The sequence below is a fragment of the Pelophylax lessonae genome (assembly GCF_965119305.1).
Source record: "Pelophylax lessonae genome assembly, chromosome: 8".
Taxonomy (NCBI): domain Eukaryota; kingdom Metazoa; phylum Chordata; class Amphibia; order Anura; family Ranidae; genus Pelophylax; species Pelophylax lessonae.
This window is the reverse complement of record NC_138775.1, coordinates 180,097,557-180,112,729: the sequence shown is the minus strand read 5'-3', so window position 1 is coordinate 180,112,729 and position 15,173 is coordinate 180,097,557. Positions and strand designations below refer to the sequence as shown.

At 44.5% G+C, this 15,173-nt stretch overlaps 1 protein-coding gene across 1 annotated transcript in view; it reads left to right on the top strand.

Moving 5' to 3' along the window:
• The window catches only part of MFSD14A (major facilitator superfamily domain containing 14A), a 120,368-nt gene that overhangs the window by 63,519 nt on the left and 41,676 nt on the right, over nt 1-15,173 (top strand). Inside the window, exons 8-10 of the mRNA XM_082265526.1 lie at nt 1,156-1,269; nt 2,475-2,546; nt 8,331-8,443. Coding sequence (XP_082121652.1) covers nt 1,156-1,269; nt 2,475-2,546; nt 8,331-8,443 — 299 coding nt within the window. The remainder of the gene's footprint in view (nt 1-1,155; nt 1,270-2,474; nt 2,547-8,330; nt 8,444-15,173) is intronic.

Here is a 15,173-nt window from a genome sequence, read left to right as displayed (position 1 = left end):
AGGGTTTTGGCATACAGCTCATGAAAACCCAAAATTCCTGTCTCAAAAAATTAGCATATCATGAAAAGGTTCTCTAAACGAGCTATTAACCTAATCATCTGAATCAACTAATTAACTCTAAACACCTGCAAAAGATTCCTGAGGCTTTTAAAAACTCCCAGCCTGGTTCATTACTCAAAACCGCAATCATGGTTAAGACTGCCGACCTGACTGCTGTCCAGAAGGCCATCATTGACACCCTCAAGCAAGAGGGTAAGACACAGAAAGAAATTTCTGAACGAATAGGCTGTTCCCAGAGTGCTGTATCAAGGCACCTCTGTGGGAAGGGCAAGTCAAAAGCAGCCGACACTGGCACGGCGGCTCAGTCCGCCTCGTCCTGAAGGGGCACCCTCACCCGTTCTGGGGTGGTGGGACGTCTGAGTTTTCCCGAGCCTTGGCTGTCTAAGATTCAGGACAGGTGGGTTCATGAACTCATTCGTTCGGGGTGCATGATCGAGTTTCAATCTTGCCCCGCAGACAGAGTCTTCCCCTCAATTCTTCATTCCACCCCCGATCATTTCCGAGATCTCCTTCGGGCGGTTCAGGATTCCTTTTGCCCAAGGGGTGGTCGCGCCGGTTTCCCGGCAGGACGGGTTTCAGGGTTTCTTACTCGAATCAGTTCACAGCTGAAGGGAAGGCAAGGTGCGTCCGATTCTGGACTTAAATTCTAGCATTTATTAAAGCCCAGGAGGCACCAGTGCAGAATCCAGCCCTGCTGCCTGAAGCCTGTTAATTTATAAAGGGCTCAATGCTGTACTGAATGACACTCCTGTTTATGGCCATATTACCCAAACAAATTAATATGGCACTAAATGTGAGTACCTTGAAATAGCATCCAGCCATCAAGCATTTCTGTCTCTCAGATTTTACCAGCTGCTGGCAGTGGGCCTGGGCGCTGCATCTGTGCTTCCTGGGTGCCCAGAAATGTTGGCCTTAGACATGGGACAGGCCAATCCATTAATGCGTATGAAGACACAACAGATTCTGCACAAGGATTAATGCAGCATGTTTGAACTCCTAAGTTCTTTTCTGTGGTATATTTGTTTTTTTTTTTAAATTTTAAATACTGTTTTAGTTATTTTTATAACCTTTATTAATTTTTTTTTTTTTTTTCAGTCTCTGAAGAAGGTCGGCCAGGATTCCATTGTGTTGCTTATCTGTATCACAGTGTTCCTCTCCTACCTCCCTGAGGCTGGACAGTATTCCAGCTTCTTTCTGTACCTCAGACAGGTAAGGCAATATCGGCATTCCTTAGGATGTGTGATAGGGCAGGTAATAGTATACTTTACTTAAAGTGAGCATTGCATGGAAAAATATACAAACACTAAAATCTATTTTTTTATGCCCAGTTATGCAAATCGTGTTACAAATTATCATCAATATCTTGATTATTCTTTAGTCTTTTCCTGTCCACCTGAGAATTTTAGGTGTTTCTTCCCAACCTATGCCTATTGCACAGATGTTGGCTGCTTTTCCTTAGGTATAATTTGGAGATTTATGACTCTATTGTCATGCCTTAGTTAAAAAATGTAACTACATATTGTCCGCAATCAGTTTAACATTCCCCAGTATAAAGCTGTGCTGTTGATACCTTAATAAATCTCTTCACTTTAAGCCTGATATCAGGCTGTCACTGGAATTCGGGATCCCTGCTCAGTGGTTTTCGATAGTGTAATGACTATACCAGCAATGAATAAAAAAATTGAAAGATGTGTTCAAATTTTTCAGCCTTGGAATAAAAGCAAAGCATTTTTTTTTTAACCTAAAAAGGTGAGCTAAATAAGGCCGTAGCACATTCTTAAAAAATATTATCTATTTAGCTGTTATAATTAGTCAAAGAATTGCCAAGTTAACTGACACACGCTGACATGGTGTAGCTGCTACATTTGGCTTGGCATCAATGACCTCTGGTCATGAAAAGTTTAACAAAGCTAAGCCAGTATAAAACAAGGAAATACAAGAAATATCTGGGTATAATGACACCTGAAAATCTAATATTTTTTTACCATTTGTTGGCAAAGATATTTCTTTATGTCTGTGTTAGAATTATACTGAAATCCTGAAACACAAACTGTTACTTGCATAAAGTTTCTATTTACGGTAGTGATGGCCTTGTCCTTGAATGTGTGGCCACACAAGCCAAAAGGAACATGCAATTGCGCAAAGCCATCACTATTAGGGAGTGTTGAAATTTGATGGTTTAATGTTAGGTCTTGAACTTGTACAAAGTGTGTTGATTTCTTGTAACTTGTGGCAGCCAACCAGATACATCCTTTTAAATATTCCATGTATTTAAAAAACCTTCCAAAAAAGTATGCAAGGACACGCATCAACCGCTTTCCTACTGAGTAACTGATAAATATGTACAAATTTTGTATGCTGCTTCTTAGAAAAGCTTAAATCTCTACAAGTGTGTTTTTTTCCCCTTACAACAGATAATGAAATTTTCCCCTGAAAGTGTGGCTGCTTTTATAGCAGTGTTGGGAATACTGTCCATTGTTGCTCAGGTGAGTGAGCTGTGTGTGTGTATATATGTGTGTGTGTGTGTGTGTATATATATATATATATATATATATATATATATATATATGTATGTATATGAGAGAATGGATATCTTCTGTTTTTCATATTGAATATTCGCAGCCCAAAAAAGTCAGCATCATTAGTACTGCGTTTTTGTATTCTAAGGCTCCATGTACACGAGACGTTAGAAAAAACGTCCTGCAAAGCTATTTCTGACGCCGGGAAAAAGCAGCTGTTAAACGTGCTTTCAGTAGCTTTTTCCATTTGCGTTATTGCACGTTTGGCCACGTTGCTTTTAGCAGCGTTTTTCTGCCTCCATTCAAAATCAATGGCTCCCTATGGGAGCCTATTGATTTGAATGGAAGGCGCACCGCAAGTCAGATCAGGATGATCCGACTTGCGGCGCGACCTGCACTGTGAGAATCTTAAGGGGGAACTCCACCCAAAAATGGGAAAAAAATTGCGTGGGGTTCCCCCCCAGGTTCCAAACCAGGCCCTTCGGGTCCGGTATGGAATTTGAGGGTAGCCCCACGCCGAAAAAACGGCGTGGGGTCCCCCCCAAAATCCATACCAGACCCTTATCCGAGCATGCAGCCCGGCAGGCCAGGAAAGGGGAGGGGACGAGCGAGCGGCCCCACCCCCCCTGGACCACACCAGGCCACATGCCCTCAACATGGGGGGGTGTTGGTGCTTTGGGGCAGGGGGAGCTCTGCACCCCCCACCTCAAAGCACCCTGCCCCCATGTTGATGAGGACAAGGGCCTCATCCCCACAACCCTGGCCGGTGGTTGTGGGGGTCTGCGGGCAGGGGGCTGATCGGAATCTAGAAGCCCCCTTTAACAAGGGGGCCCCCCAGATCCCGGACCCCCTCCCTGTGTGAATGGGTATTGGGGTACACTGTACCCCTACCCATTCACCCCATAAAAGATAGTGTATGTAAATAATGACAGGAGACGTTTTGGAAAGTTTATTAAAAATCTTCATCCGGCTCTTCGGGGTCTTCTCCTCTCCGGGGGTCTTCTGCTCTTTTGCTGTCCGCCCTTCTGCTGTCCTCTCTTCTTGTCTTCTCCTCTCCGGGGGTCTTCTGCTGTCTTCTCTCCGTGGAGTCTTCTGCTCTTTTGCTGTCCGCCCTTCTGCTGTCCTCTCCTCTCCGGGGGGTCTTCTGCTGTCTTCTCTCCGTGGGGTCTTCGGCTCTTTTGCTGTCCGCCCTTCTGATGTCCTCTCTTCTTGTCTTCTCCTCTCCGGTCTTCTGCTCTTGTGCTGTCGGCTGTCGGCTCTCCTTCTTCCTCCGGTCCTCCTCCGACGACGTCTCCAGCGATTATGCCGGCCTCTGGTCTCTGCAGCTTATTATATAGCCATTAGGGGCGTGACCGCCAGATGACGTCATCGGGAGACCACGCCCCTTGTGTCACATGTGACGTCACATGTCGTCACATGTGACACAAGGGGCGTGGTCTCCCGATGATGTCATCTGGCGGCCACGCCCCTAATGGCTATATAATAAGCTGCAGAGACCAGAGGCCGGCATAATCGCTGGAGACGTCGTCGGAGGAGGACCGGAGGAAGAAGGAGATCCGGCAGCCGACAGCACAAGAGCAGAAGACCGGAGAGGAGAAGACAAGAAGAGAGGACATCAGAAGGGCGGACAGCAAAAGAGCCGAAGACCCCACGGAGAGAAGACAGCAGAAGACCCCCGGAGAGGAGAGGACAGCAGAAGGGCGGACAGCAAAAGAGCAGAAGACCCCACGGAGAGAAGACAGCAGAAGACCCCCGGAGAGGAGAAGACAAGAAGAGAGGACAGCAGAAGGGCGGACAGCAAAAGAGCAGAAGACCCCCGGAGAGGAGAAGACCCCGAAGAGCCGGATGAAGATTTTTAATAAACTTTCCAAAACGTCTCCTGTCCTTATTTACATACACTATCTTTTATGGGGTGAATGGGTAGGGGTACAGTGTACCCCAATACCCATTCACACAGGGAGGGGGTCCGGGATCTGGGGGGCCCCCTTGTTAAAGGGGGCTTCTAGATTCCGATCAGCCCCCTGCCCGCAGACCCCCACAACCACCGGCCAGGGTTGTGGGGATGAGGCCCTTGTCCTCATCAACATGGGGGCAGGGTGCTTTGAGGTGGGGGGTGCAGAGCTCCCCCTGCCCCAAAGCACCAACACCCCCCCATGTTGAGGGCATGTGGCCTGGTGTGGTCCAGGGGGGGTGGGGCCGCTCGCTCGTCCCCTCCCCTTTCCTGGCCTGCCGGGCTGCATGCTCGGATAAGGGTCTGGTATGGATTTTGGGGGGGACCCCACGCCGTTTTTTCGGCGTGGGGCTACCCTCAAATTCCATGCCGGACCCGAAGGGCCTGGTTTGGAACCTGGGGGGGAACCCCACGCAATTTTTTTCCCATTTTTGGGTGGAGTTCCCCCTTAAGATTCTCACAGTGCAGGTCGCGCCGCAAGTCGGATCATCCTGATCTGACTTGCGGTGCGCCTTCCATTCAAATCAATAGGCTCCCATAGGGAACCATTGATTTTGAATGGAAGAAAAAAAACGTATAACGTGGCTGAACGTAGGTTCATCACGTTCAGTCACGTTTAGTCACGTTCGGCCGCGTTTCTGCGTTTGAAACGTCGGGAAACACACGTTCGAACGCAATATAATTGCGTTCTAAAAAAAGTCCCTGAACGCAACTGCCTGCAAATGACTGTAAACTACCATGTGTACATGGACAGATAAGATAACATGGAGCTGCGTTCAGGGACTTCTGAAAAAAACGCCCAACTGCTCCTAAACGTCCATTTCCAGCGTCCCGTGTACATGGAGCCTTATGGGTCTGAACACAGTTTCTATTTGTGTTCAAACTAATTATAAAAATCAATATAGAAAAATCTGCACCAGAGGTTGGTAATTTTATACATATATATGCACATGAATTTAATAGAAGTAGAATTGTGTGTATCTGAAAGCTGTATCAACATTTGCACGTCGATATGTACGTGAACAAAGTACCTTTTTATAGACCATTTTATGAATATTTTCGGCGGATCTCCCAATAAGATCCTGCATAGATGATCGGTAATATCATGCACCAAGTGTATTTGGTTATCTAAATTTGCTGTATGCAAAACCAAAGGAAAACAATGTCCAGCCTTGTTAATCAGTGTATACTGTCAGCTTTCTACTACAGCTTTAAAAAGTATTTCCATTTTTTTACACCTTAAAAAAAATTTAAAAATGAATTTCCAACACCCATTCTGCTGTGCAAGGGTTATTTGCCGCTGTCTACCGGTGGAACGAACCGTACTTTTCGGGATCACCAAATATTGGGGTGCTTTGATGTGTATCCAACTTTTTGACAAAACTAAACTCTCCTTCCCTGACTTATGTCATGAGACCACCCATCACAGTGATGGGTCAGTAATGAGACAAAAGTGATAAAGGCAGAGATGGTGACAATAAAAATTGGTTGGTCAATTGAATCGCTCAAGTATTTGGACATCCTAGGGGATGCCCTATAAGAAAAGAAGTTCTTAAATGTATGTCAAAGTTAACACTTAGTCTAAGGGACAATTCACATTTTTGCATTGTGGGAACGCACATTGTTAGATGCCATTCTGAATGGCAATACGGCGCACAGACAGATTGCAGTACAACGAGCAGATAACACCAGAACATTATGTCCATCTCTTCGCTTACTTCATGCTCTTTGATGGTTCCCATTGCATCTTTAAAGCCCTATTATTTTCTGGTCCAGACTAGCCTTTTGGGCCTTGACTCAGGCTGTGTCTTCTGTAAGAGCTATGTGTGTACAGCATGTTTACTGAGCCTTTTTCAGAGCTTTTAGAAAGCTTTGTTGAAGCCTTTAAACTACCCATCCACTCCACTTAGGGAATTTCAAACACAAATCTTAACTGAAGTGCTTACTGTCAAATGAAACTAGCTGCTACCAGACTTTGGTAAACTTCAGTACAATTTATAAAAGCCTGCTAGCAGCTTGTTTAATCAGCACCCTGCTATCTGTTTACACATTCCTAAACTGGACCTGAAGGGTACTTTAAAGGATAACTCCACTCTTGTGGGAAAAAACTGCAAATAAGAAAAATGTATAGCTAGCTTATACAAATGTGAATCAAGTCCTATTGTATTTAATGTGTTTAAAAATTACCTTTCATTTTCAATCTGCAGCCCTGCAATTTTCTGTAAATTGCAATGCGTTATGGCTACCAGAAAGCATTCTGGTACATAGATGCCTGGTGTAGAGAACTCCCCCTGAAATAGTCATTTCCTGCTTGTGTGATTTGCTTACTGATTTTCCCAGAAGTCTGCACTAAAATATAAGTCAGATTTTTTACATCCCCTGCAACAAACGTCATTTTTGGTGAGATACTCCCAAAGTGAAATCCTGACTACAGGGGATGCAGACCCTGCTGCGTTCCTCGTTCGAGCCCGACAGGTGCTGCAGCTGATTGATAATTCTAAAACCACTCCTATACAGAGTCCCTCTTCACATACAAACTGCTATTTCTTCAGAATAACAAAATGTAGAAATCTGCAACATAGCTTGCTAAAATCCTTGCAATGTACATAGATCACCCATAGGGGAATGTTGTGTTTTTTTTTTTTTTTTTTCTTTCCTCAACAAAAGTGGAGTTATTCTTTGAAGACTAACAAAGCTGATGGAAGCTTGCCGAAAGCATTGCAAACACTTGCTGTGCAGACTGCTTTCATACAAGCTGACACCTGTGTGAACACAATTACTTATACCCATATGAGTATGTGAAACTGCTTTTTATCCCCTGGATTTTTTTTTCCTTGATATTGCACTTGGGTTATAATGTGTGTCCACATGGACGCAAGTAGTTCATAGCGGAATTTTTTAAAATGATTGTTAGCCTTATTGTCAAAGTGCCTGCAGAGCCTTCAGTCACAAGCAAACTGTCCATGGGCTATGATTTTGCTTTGACTAGAAGCAAAATACTGCCTCTACCATGTAAAAATCCAGGTTATCTATTGGATACAGTGATTTGAAAAGATTTTTTTGTCACCTGCTCTTAAGCCATATTCTTTTATATATCTAGTACAGGGAGACAGACTTGATTTACCACTTAGAAATTGATTTTGAATGGCCTAAGATTACAAGTTTTTGACTGTGCAGGATCCATAATGACTCGTACACACGCAACGATTGTTGGCCGTGAATTTTCGGCCAACGTCTGATCGGCCGATTTTCGGCTTGTTAGTATGATGCTTCCGACAACCGACTGCGACTTTTCAGCCGAATAAAATCTGGTGTGCATGCTATAAAATTATAGTTGGCCGTCACCACAAAGGCCGATTTTTCGTCAGTCAGTACAGATTTCGGCAGACAAAAATCTGATGAGCAAGACTGGGCATGCTCAGAGAAGAAAAAACACACGGAAAGTAAACCATCACATGACATCACTTCTGAAGTTGGTCTTTGTTGGCCAACAAAAGTCCAGTGCAAGTCTAGAGCACATTTCAACCAACACAACAACACTGGACAAAAGACGGCCGATCGGTCGGCCGATAATCGTTGTGTGTGTACGAGGCATAAGTCTGTGTTAGCTATGTTGTCTATCTGAGCCACACATCCAGCCATTTTAATGACTGGAGAAATGTTAATAATTACATATGTTCAGTTACTTTTGAATTTAGAAGAACAATCTGACTGTACTGCATTAAAAGCCTTATGTTGTATACCACTCTAAATATGATACATTTTTAGCCTTTAATACAAGTTGCATTTTCTTTGTACAGACCATTGTCTTGAGTTTTCTCATGAGGTCAATTGGAAACAAAAATACAATTCTCCTGGGTCTGGGATTCCAAATATTGCAGTTGGCCTGGTATGGTTTTGGATCAGAACCTTGGTAAGTTTTCTATTACCTTACTGCTGGAACAATACATTTTCAACAAAGCTGAGTTGTACATACTCTCCTTACAGCTAATTACTGGAAAAACCTTTCAGCACACAAAAGCTATGATGTCAGTCTTTGCTAATGCAAATAATACACATCCTGAAACTAGAGAAACTGGCAGCACAATGTGCCAATGAAGCCAGCATTCTGGCTAGACTGGTCTATTCTATTTTCTAGTTTTAAAAGCAAGGGTGGTGATTAACACCTAGAAAAAAAATTATGCTTTATGATTGTGTGCATTGGACATATATGGGTCAAATACTAGATAGACCAACCTGCCCGCCCATATCTTTGCCTTATTATCCGCCCTGAACCTGAAATGTCAAATTCGAGAATTTTGTCATCTGCTGATTCTTAGGGTTCCTCACTCCTTTAAAGGGGTAAATCATTTCAAATATTTCTTCTTTTCAGGGGACAAATTTAAATACTTCTATTTTTCTTTTGGTATATTAAAGTTACTTTTACATTTTTGTTTTAGTTCAAAAGAATATTATCTTAATCGTACAGTACACGGGCAATTTATTCATACCCCATGGGTTTTGGGCACGCACCTTTAGATGACTAGACACTGGAAAGCTTTTGACGACATGCTCCTTGGGGCGCCTTCCCTTTAGCCCTACCCCACTCATATATATTTATTTATTTATTTATTTTTTTTGCTAGTGTCTGCCCCCAAGCTGTGGGGGTGCGCTTTATGTTGCTTACGGAACTTGATACTGCATGGGCTCTCACCTTGGCATTTGTGGCAACATATTGTTAGCCAGTGTGCTATGCAGTTCCAGGACCTTGATTATTGCTATAGAGCCAAGTCCCTTAAGACCTCTTTGTGGGTGTGCCCACTGTTATAAGTGAGGTTTGAGCATTATATACAAACCAGCATCGTGGACAGCTAAGACAGGATCACTCTGTAATTCTGACCCTTACTGGGGCTATGTTTGGAATCTATTCACTTTCACAGTGCAAACTTGCCACTATCATTCAACAATTTAGAGCTCAGTCTCAGGTGGATGACAAGATGTTGCATCAAACCACTGGTCACACACTTTAACGCCTCTTCCACCTAGCTCCTTTATAAGGTATTTAGGCACTTCCAGCCTTTCACCAAGAGGATTCATTTAGGACAGGGGTCTCACGCTGGCGACCCTCCATGTGTTGCGGAGTCATGCTTGTATTGTAGTTCTGCAACAGCTGGAGGGCAACCAGTTTTGAGACCTTTTGGTTTAGGACAATCTAAACCAGAGAGAAAATACAGCTCCACGTGATAATCCAGATGGATTGGATGGGCTGGGTGCTAGCCCGGCTCAACACGTGGTATTAGGAAAAGGAAGAGAGATTTCAGCTGCACACCACCATCGATCAAATAACTATTTTATTGTGTCAATATTGACTGCCACCAGGACATGGGACACCAAAAACAGGTGACGCTTTTCACACTTAACTCATGCTTCTTCAAAACCTCGTTTCTGTGGACCCCTAGGTTTCCGTGGACCCCTTCCAGGCACACTTACCCAATCTTTTATGCTCTACTCTGAATTTTCCGTGGGGGAATATCCTTACTAGTAGCAATTGTGGAGACCAGGTGAAAGGAAGTCAATGGAAAATAGCAGGCGAATATTCGCTTTGCCAAAGCCCCACACAACATTCAAACTCTGAATGGCGTTGCATCCCTTGCACTGGAGCAGAACCCGGTTTTAACACTGTTCTTGGCATCAGATTCTAGTTCTATATCAGGCTTGTTTGACTAATGCAGAATTCTCTGTATCTGTGTCACAATTCCTTTGAGAGATTACGGCCTTAATACAGCCATCTTTGTCCAGGGCTCAAAAATTCCCTGCCTCTTCTCCTACTCCAGTTTCTCAACCAGAATTGGATCCTGATATGTCAGGGGGAGCGACAAGGGGAACATAATAGGAAACTAAGAGAATATTGTGGCAGTACTGGAGGAAGCTGTGAAGTTTTTCTCTGCACAGCATTGTCAATATATTGAAGAAGGAGCTTTAGGCAGCACATTTGCGAACGTTGAAAAGCAAGCTCACTGCTTTTGTCTGCAGAAGCTCTAGTACTGTGCACCCTGTTTCTCCTTTGTATCACCCTACCCTTTTGGGCATAAGAGCTGAAAAATCCTGCAAAACATTCGTTGTTCATGAACTGGTTTGACCCAGTTGTCATAGACTGCAGATCATATCTTGAATTTTTATTTCCAATCCAAAAAATATTTGCAGTGGAAAAAGCTTGCAAAGAAGTGGGATATTCCTGTGGTAGATCCTGCCATCTCTGTCCTTAATAAATATTCCACTATACTTATTGAAGATGTTCCTTCAGCAGATAGAAACTTGGAGACACTTCTAAAAGCTCTTTTTAACTTGGCAAGCCCAACCTTGCAACCATTTCTAGCTGCTATTTCTGTATGTCAAACTGCAGCTGACTGGACTAGGACAGTGAACAACCATCACGATCCTGTGTTTCAGTACTGTATTGTTGCAGAACAATCGCAGCAAATTTCTTCTGCTCTATTTATTTTTGTGGATGCAATAGAGCAGGGCTCTCCAAACTAAACGGCCAGTTACAGTCCTTGAGACTGTGGCCAGAGGGAGAAGACAATAGACATTGTCTTAGGCTTGGGGGCTAGTGGGAGTAAAAAAAAATACAGTGGTCAATAGGCGGAAGAATTGTGCCCTGTCATTGGTGTCGGTGGGAGGAATAGTGTCCCATTGTTGTTGAGAGTGGGTGGAATATTGCCCTATCCTTTGTGTCAGTGGGCAGAATATTTCCCCATTATTGGTTTCAGTGGGAGGAATAGTGCCCCATTGTTTTCAATAGGAAGAGAAATAGTGCCCCACTATTGGTCTCAGTGAGAGGAATAGTGCCCCACTGTTGGTGTCAGTTGGGGGGAATAGTGTCCCCCCCAGGGGCCAGATAAAGGTAAGCAAAGGACTGCGGTTTGGAGACCATTGCCCTAGTGCATGTCACGAGACAAGTTTCCAAAACTGCTCTGATTATCATTTACATGTGCAGAATCGCAAGGCTAAATGCTTGGGCAGCTGAAGCTGGCTGCAAGGGGCGCCTCGCATATACCTTTTTAGGGATGATGTCTGTATGGTGAGGCGCTGGACAAATTCAATAAAGAGGTGATAGGTGATAAAGGTTTACTTCCATGGCAGCAGTTCCAAAACCACCTTCTACTGAAGCCCCTAGTTCCTATAAATGCAGAGCACCTAATCGCTTTTCCCAGGCTATAACTACAAAACTGAAGTTCATCCCTTCTTTTGGCTCAAGACTTGGCCCCAAATCCCTCTTCCCAATGAAGGGACGTTCTCAGCCCTACAAATGGGGGGACAATTTGCCTCTATCTCAGTCACAGATGTCCTGGATCTGTGGGATCAATCTGTTTCAAAGGGGACAAAATAGTTGAAACCGCTACCATCTGACTGCTTCCTTATTTCAAATCCACGTAAAACTGCCCATTGACCGTTATAGTTGCAGAATGCCCCACCCTCCCTTTTGTCCCAGGAAGCCATGGTGCCAGAACTACCACAACAAGACAGGTTGAAGGGATTCTACTCAAACCTGATTACAGTATTAAAGCTCAACAGGGGTGTTCTTCCTACTGTGGAGTTAAAGTATAACCAAAGGCAAAACCTTTTTTTTTTTTGTATATTTTTTTAAGTTTGGATAATGTGGAGAGGAATTGGAGCATGTTTTTTTTGCTGTCTGTGGATCCATTAGGGAGATTCACCCTCTTTATTTGTCCTGTTATCATTGATCATGAAAGTAAAAAGAAATCTCACATTTTGTGTTGTTCATAGAGCAGTAATAGAGGGGACTTCTTCCAATAGTGACATTCTGGTGACCTGGGGGGCCCCAAGGGATTCCCATAATTTGTGGGGACTTGTTCCCACTTCCTATTTTAACTGGGACAGGAAGTGATGGAAAATCTCCCCAGAGGTACACCAGTGGCAAAAAAAACCTTACTTTATCCAAAGTGGAAAAAAGAGTTTATCTACTTTAAAATCCCTCAACAAATTCCTTCATATTCCAAACCTTTGCACAGAATCCACAAGGTTAGTAATTGCCTCTCTGAGACCAGGTGAATGCATGGCATCCATGGACATCCAAGATGCCTATCTCCATGTTCCCACTCACCCAACTCAAAAGCCATTTTTAAGCTTTTTAGTGGTAGACATCCACTTACTGTTCTTTGCATTTCCTTCAGCTTTACCTCTGCTCCCAGAGTGTTCACAAAGGTATTGGCTTCCTTGCTTGCCCATTTAAATACTTGATGCATCCAAGTCACAGGCAGTCTAGACTACCTGGCCCTGAAGGATTCATGTTCTTTGCATCTCTCAAAAAAATGTCCAAAAAACATCTGCATTGCTCTAAGTATTTTGAATCAAGAAAAAGCTTTATTGAGAAAAATTCACACCATTACATTCAATAAAAGAAACACTGGCGGATGGCAGCATCAAACCATAAACATTACATAGTCCACACCATGCCACAGTCTCCCCCCCCCCCCCCCCCCCCCCAAGTTTATCACATCGAAGTACAGTTCGATCCACATAAAAGAGAACATAGTATATGGAAATGCAGGAAACTCCCCTACCCCAGTCATTCGAACCAAAAATTAACAGAAGTGCCACCCAAGGAATTACAATAACAAACGGTCCAGAACGAGATCAGAGATCATCAGCGGCCATGCCCGGACTGTTCAACCATACACCCCATGCCTTAGAGAATTTCTGAGGCACCCCCCTATGCTGGTATATAACCTTCTCCATACGTAAAGTAGAACCCATTTGTTCCAGCCACATCCTATACATAGGTGCTTCCTGTGCTATCCAGTGTCTCAGGATAATTAAACGGGCCTGAAAGAGCGCCCGAGTGGCGGCCTCTCTCAGAAACCTATCCTCCACTATCAACTCCACTATCCCAAGAATACAGTGTCTGGGATCCCTAGGGATATCCACCCCCAGAGCCCCATTAATGGCAGATATCACCGTGGACCAGTACCTGTGCAACTTTGGACATCTCCACAACAAGTGAATCAAGTCCCCTGTCTCTCTCTGGCTGGCATCGTCCACAGAGATCATCGTCGCGAAGACCCATGGCATGAAGTTTCAGGGGGGTGTGATGCACTCTTAGTAGGATGTAAAGCTGCGACACCTGGTGGGAGACATTGAGAGAGCAGCTACGAACTACCTCCAAGGCCTCCTCCCACAGTTCCCCCGGGATCTCCCCCACATCCTCGCTCCAACGGTCACAAGCCGGGCGCTCCAAGTATTTTGGCTTGGTGATCTATTTCAACAAATCTGTTCTCTAGCCTTCCCTTCACCTAGAATACTTGGGTCTGATCCTGGAAACGTCCTTTCCAGACAACGTTCTTTCTTTTAGGAGCTCATGCTCAACAACTGAGATTCCACAGTGAGATTTGCCATGAAAGTTCTAGGACTAATGGTTGCCTTCATGTCAGTAACTTTTGTCCACTTCCAGCAAAACCTTCTGTCGGCCTAGAGAGAAAAAAAAAATGTGACTTTCCCATGCTCCTGTCCAACCAGGTAAGAGTCTCCATATCTTGGTGTATCACCACCCCAGCTCTATCACTGGGAAAATTACTTGCTTACAGCTGCAGCTCTTACAACAGACACAAGCCTGCCAGGCTGGGGAGGAGTTTTTCAATCCTTGATAGTTAAGTGAACATGGTCAAGAGAGGAACCAAACTACCCATCAACATCTTGAAGCTCAGAGAAGTCAGGTTATCCCTGCAGCACTTGACCCCCACTTGACCCCAAGGAGTCAGAAGCAAACTGGCTGCCTTTCAAGAATCAGGTCTTGATCAGAATTTTTTTTTTTTTCAAATATTTTATTTTAGAAAAGGAACCACAGTTGAGAAACAAGCTGAAACACGTTCCATACAGATATTTGTAACTGAAATTGCATAACACAGATAGGTGAACAATAACATCACATCGAGATACACAGGATGACCCGATATAATCCAATAACCAACCCTAGATTCGGGGAAGGTGCGGGCACCTCCACCCTAAGTCATGAATGACCAGGCCCCACACAACTATGCGAGAAAACCGTATTATATGAGAAAGGAAGAACCGTTCCCAACCGCCGCTCCCTACTTTTTTCTAAGAGAAAGAAAAGGAAAAAGAGAAAGAGAACGGGGTCCCAGACGGGACCACAAACAAATACCACAAGAAGGGATAATGGAGGAAAGAGGACGAGAGAAAGGACAAGGGGGGGGGAAGGGGGGTGAGAGGGCCAGATGGGGAAACTCCCCGCATGGACGAACCCACGGGCACACCCGGAGCAGTAATCAACCGCAAATCAGAGACCTGCCCTTGTCGGATAGCACAAAGGCATTCCAGAAACCCCAAATCTGAGTATATCGTTCCCTGCGATGCTGCCTCGTGAGGGTGAGGTCCTCCATCCTGTTTATATCCTCCATCCTGCGCATACAGTCCCCAATAGTCGGCACTCCTGTCGTCTTCCAAAGTACCGGAATGCAAGCCTTCGCGGCGCTCAGAACATGAGGGATAATTGATTTTTTGCACTTCGAGATAGGCATAGGGGAAACCTGGAGCAGGAAGAATTCCGGGGTATCCGGGATCTCCCGATCCGACAATTCCCCCAAAAGGGCCCGGACGTCCCGCCAGAAGGGGCGTATTCGAGG